This window comes from Syzygium oleosum, unplaced genomic scaffold (assembly GCF_021117445.2).
Source record: "Syzygium oleosum isolate NSW1041296 unplaced genomic scaffold, Sole_v2.1 Sole_v2.03, whole genome shotgun sequence".
In the NCBI taxonomy this organism is placed as follows: domain Eukaryota; kingdom Viridiplantae; phylum Streptophyta; class Magnoliopsida; order Myrtales; family Myrtaceae; genus Syzygium; species Syzygium oleosum.
In genome coordinates this window covers 18,766,718-18,775,795 of record NW_026607487.1, presented here as the reverse complement: position 1 = coordinate 18,775,795, position 9,078 = coordinate 18,766,718, and the positions used below count along the sequence as shown (strand labels likewise).

The following is a 9,078-nucleotide window of genomic DNA, read 5'->3' as shown; positions in this document are numbered from 1 at the left end:
GTCCGGTTGCTTTCTCTTCCTTTTGCTTTTTCCTCCTTTCTTTCGGCGCACCTCGGGAAAAATTCCCCGCGCGCGTGTACGTGTGTGGAAGGCGATCCGGCGAGCGAGGGCCGTCGGATTTGTGTTCTCTCGGGCGTGCCGCGGGGAGCCAATCGGGACCCGACACTCGTCCGCTCGGGGTGCAATTATTCCAGGACCGAAACGAAAGCCGAATTCACTCGCCGCGGCCACATGCTAGCTCTCGTCGGTTCCTGCTCACGTCGTTGAGTTTAGGACTTAACCAAAAGGCGTGTCGTCTTTGGTCGAAAAATTCGGCATCGTTGGTGTGAAGTTGACGTCTTGGAGAGCATTCATACGGCGAGGTGAATTACGAAGGCTACGTCACGGATCGACCTCTTGCTACCTCACCTCGAAATTATGAGATTGTATTTTTTCGTTGTTTAAAGTATGTTACTTTGGTTTTTTCATTCTTTGTCTCTTACTTGCGTTTCAATTATCGTCCGCGGATGACAAGAACATAGAAGCGTTGCCCGTCATTTGCATCTGCACATCATCTGTGCATGTCTTGTCTGGTGAAGCTAAAAAGAAACAGAAAACGAAGACCGTCTGAAAGAATAAACATTGGATGTTTTCTTTTAGGAGCGAATGAATCATTTAAGTATAAATCGCATGGCTTATCATATATCCCAAGAGTTCTCCTAATGGCAATATAGATTACTTCGATAACTTTCCCTATAATTAGGTCACGATATTGTTATGTGGCGAGGTCGGTCTCTTCTGATGCTCATCATTGGCATACACGCACCGCGTGATGGCGCCGGTCAAAACTTTGGGGCCTTTAGGGGGGGGAACGCCCGGTCGGACCTGTAGCCGAGCGTTCTCTTTCGCCCGCAAGCTCCCCCAATTCGCCCTAGGTCCTAGCTCGTGCCTCCAGGCTTCTTCATGAACCTACAAAACATACTAAAAATGGAAACGCCATTTGAACCTTTGCGATCCTACTCTCAAGTTGCACCACATTAGTATGCTCGAGTATGATAGAGAAGGTTGTATACGTCTCTACGTATTACCGAATAATGGCAGATGAATTGACTAATAGGGAGAATGACATAAATAGTCCATGAACATGAACTTTGATTTAATGTGCAATGTGGTCCATGAATTTTTAATTTGTCCAATGTAGTCCCTGAACTTTTGGTGCGTGTTCAAACTAGTCCCTAGACCATATGTAAATGTTCAATGTGGTCCATAAACTTTTAATTCGTTTAATATGGTCCATGAACTTTTAGTCCATGTTCAAACTAGCCATTAGACTATATGAAAATGTTCAATGCTGTCATTATGTTAATTTGAATTCAAAAACAACATTGAACACTTTCACTTAGTTCAAGGACTAGTTTGAACATATAACAGTAGTTCAGGGATCACATTAAACAAATTCAGAGTTCATGGACCACGTTGCACATTGAGTTAAAGTTCAAAAACCATACTGAACAAATTAAAAGTTCAAGGACCATATTGCACATTGGGCAAAGTCCATGGACTATTTATGTGATTATCCCTAACTAATAACATCTTCTCCATGACACCACGAGTGTTGAGCACGTGCTACGTGCCTTTGCCAAGCAAAAGAGGGTGGATCTTTCACGGTGGAGAAAAGCGACCGGTGCACGAAAACTGTAGAGAGCAACTTCTTTGGATTCTTAAGACGAAATTGAAAGGCTCTTACGCATCGTGCATGTAATCATCGGGAAGTACTATTCGCTCTGGCTCCACAGAAGGTCACAACATGAAACACACTTTGGACATTGCCGAAAATCTTGTGCCTATCGAATCGAAAACACACTTTGGTTTTCTTGTTTTTTTTTTTGCCTTTCTTATTTTAATTCGATTGGAACGCGTGACACGACGGCTCGAATTCATCTTCGGTCACGTGATTTTCCCCTCCAACCCGAAAAATAATGGCTTCAGCGAGAGAGGGGTCTCTTCCCACTTCACCACTCGACACGTGGCACGTGCTTTGTACCTTCCCCCGTTCATCTTCCTTTCTTCCTTGCCTTTCGCTGTTTGGACCTTTCGTCTCGTGTCCGACGATAGATCATCGTCCACACGCGCGCACATCCACGCGTCCCTCCCGTCTTCTCCACCGTCCGATCAGAAGAGCTACCCCAAGGAACCAAGAACCCTGGTTGCCCGTACGGCCATCGTACGTATAACTTTTTTTGCATACCTCAACATACACCCAAAGAGAAAGACAATGAAAATTTGACCAAATGAGTTAAGGGATGGACTTTTTTCTTACGACCAAGATTCAAATACTCAAAATGAACTTACAAATTCAGAATCGTTTACTTCGAAAACTCGAATTATTAAAGTAGGTATGTACATCGACATCGTCGATCGTCATCGAATGCGAATAATGTTTCATATGGGCGAAAGTATTTCATTCGGTCAGAGACCTTTTTCGGTTTAGGTTGTGTATATAAGTGGGCAGGAGGAAGGGAGAGGTTGGAAAACCGAGAGGGGGTTCCATTTTTAACAAGAGAACAATCGTGGGGTTGCATCTTTTTTTGTTCTTCTTCTTTCTCCCTGTGCTTAGAGAGAGAGAGAGAGAGGGTGTAGAGAGAGGATGGGGAGAGGGAGGGTGGAGCTGAAGAGGATCGAGAACAAGATCAACAGGCAAGTGACGTTCGCGAAGAGGAGGAATGGGCTCCTCAAGAAAGCCTACGAGCTCTCCGTGCTTTGCGACGCCGAGGTTGCTCTCATCGTCTTCTCCCATAGGGGAAAGCTGTACGAGTTTTGCAGTAGCTCAAGGTATAACCCCCCACCCCCACCCGAAAAGATAGAAAGAAAAAAAGAAACCAAAACGAAACGCAACTCCGCCTTTCGTTCTTGACGTGTTTTGATCAAACCGGCGTCACTTTTCTGGGGGGAAAAACCCATCGAGAAAACTAAGGCTGTTGCCCGTCGTGTTTGGTTTCTGTTCTTCGGTCGAGGGTTTTTGGGAGAAGGTAAAAGTCGACCTTTCTTGGTGCTCAGGCTCGAGCCTTGCCGTTTTCGTGAATGTCTTGGCGTTTTTAGCAGGTTGGGTGTTGCTGTGTTGTTAGATCTGCAACTGGAAAACCATAAAAAGAAGCAAAATACGAACGCGCCGTGTTTATCTCTCCTCTCTATTTTTTTTTTCCTTTTGTTTTTCTTTGTCACCGAGTCTTGTTTTTTCTCTTCCATTTACTGTGCTGTTTTACCTCCTCGGTTGCCAATGTCTGAAACTTCCATGTCTCTCGAAGTTTTTTCCTGTGTCAACATGGTCCGATCCGAGCAACCAGATGTTGATCAAGCCTAGCTGACTGAAAACGTTGGTCTGCTCTCATGTTTTGGCATACAGGGATTGCTTTTCTCACATACCCTTTTGCTCACATACCCTTTTGCTCTCTCTCTCTCTCTCTCTCTCTCTCTCTCTCTCTCTCTCTCTCTCTCTCTCTCTCTCTCTCTCTCTCTCTCTCTATTCAAGTACCTCCTGTTGATTCCCTTCATGTTAAGTTTCATTTGACCATAATCCCTCCACTAGCACTCTCTCTTTTGGAGCTCTCAATTTGAGAGTTGTATTCATTCTCCGATGAAGCGAGACATGTCAATGTTCATTGTTGCCCGTAAAACACGGAAATTAAGGAACTTCAATTCTTGTATTCGTAGGAGAAGAACTGGGTTACCCAGATCAAAAAAATTTCCCCTCTCTCTCTCTCTCTCTCTCTCTCTCTCATGCTTTGTTTCTTGGACTCAGGCAGGTATAATGAACTTTTTTATTAGGGTTTTATCATCTTCCCAAAGTTGGCGTGAGGTCTAGGGTTTCCTTCAGTCTTCAGATCTCTCTCTCTCTCTCTCTCTCTCTCTCTCTCTCTCTCTAACAATAAAGAATTCCAGTGCCTCTGAAAATCAATGGTTAATCTGACCATTTCTGAGGAACCACTTGATGGAGCATCGTGTATTAACCTCCAGATTTTATACTTTCCTCCTGCAAATTAGTCAATGCAAATCAATCAGTCAATTTCCAGGGGCATATCATATACATCTTGTACTTTTGCTCTTTTGAAAAGATGGCTTTCGCTAGTTCAGATAGGAAAAATGGCGCACGATACTGATCATTATACCCTGACAAGGATTTGGATTTGACAAGCTAAGTTCTGATCGAGACCTTGTTGAAAAATGAGAGATAAAAAGTCACAGGGTGCATGTCATATATTGAAAAATGACAAGCCTGAATTTTTCTGTTTCAAATTTATTGACCGAGCTCTACTTTTAGCAAGGCTGTACAATGATACAATCGTGTTGGATAAAATATCTCTTTGAAATTTTTTCAATCACATGATAGTGAAACAAGGATGAATTTACGTATTAATAAGCCAAGAATATCCTCGATTTTACAAAAGTATTTGTTGCAAAATTGACTAATGATACAATGTCGCGTGCATGTTTTAAGAACTTGCTATTGTCAAGTTCATATCCTGGTTGTTTAAAATGATGATATAAAATTCGAAAAGAGGTTTCGCTTTTTCTTGACAGAACAATTTTGTGAAAGGAGCATCAATCTATTTGCCAAGGAAATAAAGAATGAAAATGTTAGCACAAATGATACGGTTCCTCTTCGGTTGTTAGGATATCTAAATAATTGCATAAACTACTCTTGGCTAAGTATTCATATTATAACTTAAGTTTTGGTTGCCGATCTTTTATGTTGATTTCTTTTTTTCGTATGGCAAGTTTTCTCTTGGGGTTGGGGTATGTGGCTGTTAGAATTTGAAACTGAGAGCTCCATAGTCTCAAGCATTGTGGGTACTAAGATTTGGTGTGTAGATTGAATGTGAGTTTACAATCCTCTCACTGTTTTTTTAGTCTAGAATTGGGGAAGAGAAAATGTACCTGACAAACTGAGAAGATGAATAAGAAGAGGATAGACAAAATAACTTCTTGATCTTGTGGTACTCTAGTCATATGCTACTATGAACACATCTCCTACAATATTTCTCTTGACAGACCATGCATTTTACTTGCTTTTATATACTGTGTATATACCACTTTCACACTAGTACTGCACACATTTTCCACACGCTCACATTTCTGCTTTAGGTGTGTAATCGTTGTTTTGTACAAGTTAATTAAGGGGTAGGCATGCATATAGTACTGGAGTTTAACACATGATCTAGTATGCGCATTCTCATATATCTTGAAGATAGGGAAGCTGTCATAGAGTTTCTCAATAGCTGAAATAGATCTCTTTTCTTGCACCATAAGTCTACACCCCCAATAAAGTACTCACTGCGAAGCAATCAATCAAGTCTTCAGGCAACCTAGTGTTAACTTCTTGTGACTACACATGAAAACATGGCCTTGCAAGGTACAAAATTATTCAAATTATTGTTTCATTCCATGAGGAGGATTTCGTGCCATCCTAATTTCCAATGGAGGCTTTTGATTGCATGTATGCAATATAAGTTCTTTACCTTTTTGTCAATCTAAGTTGTAGTTGCACTTTCTGCTCCTCATTCATTGATCTTCATATGAAAAGCAGCATGCTCAAAACCTTGGAGAGGTATCAGAAATGCAACTACGGAGCACCAGAACCTAGTATCTCTACCCGTGAAGCACAACTGGTAATGACCACCATGATCCCATCTTTAGGATATTGTTTTTCTCGTTCCAGCAATTCTTGGGTATTGAAAACAAAAAAAAATTTCTCAGTAAATTATGCGGCATTATGTACATGTGACTAAGTTTGATCAGTTCCACAAAACATGGGTTCCAAAACGAAGTAGCCGGTAGGGTTATCTGATTGAATTGCCGAGCTCCATCTATTAGTGATAGTAAACAAATTACAGTAAACCCATTTAGTACATGTGTAGCATTTTTTATATTCCCCTTAGTTTGCTAAGCTTTTTAGCATCCTTTTAAACTTTTTACCATTGCTATTGGCTATGCATCTGAATATGGAACCCTGCAAGTTTAGCGCTTTGGATTGTGATGCCACATATAGTTTCCGATTGACTAATGTGGAAGAAAGGGCATTTTATAAAAGCTCCAGCTCAACTTCTTGTATTATCCCTAAGCTCCTGAGACTTTCCAATCTAACTGAATTACGTATATCCATGAAACCCCTCCCTGAAAATGGAAAAAGAAAGAGAAAGGAAGTAATATAGGTGAATGTAGTACGGTATTTACATTCAATTTTGCTGTTTGCCATATCTACTGGCAAAATCTAGTGAACAAGTTAGAGTGTCGTTTGATATCTAAGTCAAAGTGGTGCAACGTGATGCTGGTCCCTTTTGTTGTTTTTTATTAGTGCCTCATAAGTTGGTAGTCTTCTTTTTTTCTGGTTGGCCAAGCTCTGAAAACTAAGTATGCTTAGACCCTTTTTTTTTGGTTTCCTCGTTATGCATTCTTGTTCATTTCTCAAACTCTACATTAGTGATGCTTGTGAAAGAGAGATTTATAGCACTCATTTTGCATGGAAGAATCTGAAGGAAACTGCATAAACCTCACCAATGCAACTAAGTACCTTTTTCCAGGTGTTCGTGTTGGATTTTTATCAAATGCGAAATGTCACTTGAAAGTGTTGCTACGTGCAGGACATAGTTTCATTTCAATTGAAGCAAACTTGTGCACAAAGTACCGTCTTACTAGTGAGGATATTCAGTGTTGTGCTTGCATGTATGATTACCTTTTGAGCTATAATCCAAGTTTCTTTGCTTGAAATGCAATTAATTAGGAGTTAAGCAGTCAGCAGGAATATCTGAAACTTAAAGCACGCTATGAAGCCCTACAGCGAACCCAAAGGTATATTATCACGAATCATTTTCCAATATCAGTAATGTACACACTCATAAACGCACATAGAATTTGCTAATCATCGATTGTGCATTGTCTTTTTTTTTTTTTTGTCACCCTGCTAGGAATCTTCTTGGGGAAGAATTAGGCCCTCTGAGCAGCAAAGAATTGGAGTCTCTGGAGAGGCAGCTTGATTCATCCTTGAAGCAGATTCGTTCCACCCGGGTACTCATTAAACAGTTTCTCTTATCCTATATATACAGCGCTTTGTGTTTTCTAATCTATTCAAAGTTTCTTGATTAAGAAGAGTCTGCATTTTATAACAAAGAGTTTAGGCATCTCCAAATAAAAACCAGCCATTAATAGAAAGAACTCGTGGCTTTTCAAGCGGACATTCTATCTCTTAAGGTTGAGGCAATTGGGCATGATTCAAAACGCTTGTCCAAGGATGTGTGCATGCTTCAATCTTTGAGGCATTTGTCCAAGTTTGCTATTATGTGGCCAGACGATAATAAGGCTTGATAGCCCATCTATTATGCAATTTAGTGCTACAATAAAAGTTGTGATGGATACACTTTCTGAGTGACCTTGTCCTTTGGTTTTACCAGACACAGTATATGCTGGACCAGCTCACTGATCTTCAACGCAAGGTATGATAAGATTGGCTCTTCAGTTTATTTTCTAGCCTTCAGGTAGTTACGATTGGAGCTTCATACATTTGCAGGAGCAGCACCTCAACGAAGCGAACCGGACCTTGAAGCAGCGGGTGAGAATGATAGACATGCTAAGAATAGTTTAGCATAACTCTCTTAGTAACCGAAAGATTTGACAAGAAAAAAACTCTATATGGCCATGATCCTTTGATTAGTATCTAGCTCTTTGTTCTCATCATTAGTCTCCATCTTTTTTCGCTAAATGCAATTGCTTGTGTGCCGCATACATTATATATATAACATTGCAAGACTGGTCACATTTACCATGTTGCACAAGATTCATCTTGAGGAGAGCTCAGCAGTAGCTAAAAGCAACGTGCGAATTTAAATGTGGTTGAAAGGAAGAAAATAAGCGTTAGTGTATGAGTCGGTGAATACGAGTTGATGCATTTGGTTTGTGCAGCTAATGGAAGGGTACCAAGCAACTGCACTGCAAATGAACCCGGGCGCTGCGGAGGAAATGGTTTATGGCGGTCGGCACTTGGCTCCACCACATCATGGGCATGGTGATGTCTTCTTTCATCCCTTAGACTGTGAACCCACCTTGCAAATTGGGTAAGTCTCTCTCTCTCTCTCTCTCTCTCTCTCTCTCTCTCTCTCTCTCTCTCTCTCTCTCTCTCTCTCCCCCGTCTTTGTATCAGTAATACCCTCAATGTTAATCTTCTCTTTATGACCTCTCCACATACATCATGTGGTATTGAGTACACAGCAATACCCTCAACTATATTTTTTTCTTCTCTATCTGGGCTTGGCTTTATGTAGAATTGATATGGCTCTCTTTACATGTCACTGATCAAATATCAAAGTTTTTATTTTGCCCCTAACTAAGTTGAATTTTGTGGCTGCAGATACCCACAAGATCCTTCTGCATCCGTAGTCACAGCAGGTCCAAGCTCAAGTAGTTACATGCCAGGATGGTTGCCATGAGGGGAGAAGCTCATTTTGCTTATATATAATCGTCCTCGATTTGTTTTCTATGACAGTTCGATGAAAAAGATCATGTGACGATAAAGTTATGCAAATTATGATTGCGAGTTTGGGAATACTCGGAAATAATTAATCCATAGTGTGATTCTGTGTGTGTTCACGTATTATTGCCGCCCTTATGAATTCGTTTAATCTATAATGCCAGGTTTCGACCGTGACGAATATAAGGGGTTCCTATGAAATTTTCCATACCGTCAGCCGTCGTCTTACCGACATGATAGAATTCTCCGAAGGCCCAAGTGCCACATTTTTCCGACAATGGGCCTCTTATTGTGTTTTTGCTCGTTCCTTTTGGGCCCATGTTGTCTCTTTTCCTAATTTGCTGCGAGGATTTTTGTTCAAGATTGCGACTCCGGTTGTATTGACCTTGTTTATTTCTTGATTAATCATTTAGCAAATGGCATCTAGGCACTTAACGTGAGGTGTACAGTAAGATGCTTGATCAAATAGGGAGATTAGCACAGGTGAGGTCTGCAAAATGGAAGGAGATAAATGAGCAGGGGCATGGACCCGGTAATAGCAGCATGCATTTGAGAAGTATAATTACCCAAATTATATGTTA

At 40.9% G+C, this 9,078-nt stretch overlaps 1 protein-coding gene across 2 annotated transcripts; it reads left to right on the top strand.

Annotated features, from left to right (window-relative positions):
• The first annotated feature begins 2,536 nt into the window (after positions 1 to 2,536).
• LOC115667650 (agamous-like MADS-box protein MADS4) lies at positions 2,537 to 8,618 on the top strand. Of its 2 annotated transcripts, XM_056309463.1 has the most exons (8): positions 2,580 to 2,811; positions 5,561 to 5,645; positions 6,758 to 6,825; positions 6,942 to 7,041; positions 7,425 to 7,466; positions 7,541 to 7,582; positions 7,933 to 8,084; positions 8,378 to 8,618. In XM_056309463.1, the coding sequence occupies exons 1-8, from the start codon at positions 2,627 to 2,629 to the stop codon at positions 8,454 to 8,456; spliced, it is 753 nt and encodes a 250-aa protein (XP_056165438.1). In that variant the 5' UTR covers positions 2,580 to 2,626; the 3' UTR covers positions 8,457 to 8,618. The 2 variants fall into 2 exon arrangements, with proteins under 2 accessions (XP_056165439.1, XP_056165438.1); XM_056309464.1 differs by lacking the exon at positions 7,541 to 7,582 and having other exon boundaries at positions 2,537 to 2,811.
• Positions 8,619 to 9,078: the final 460 nt, after the last annotated feature.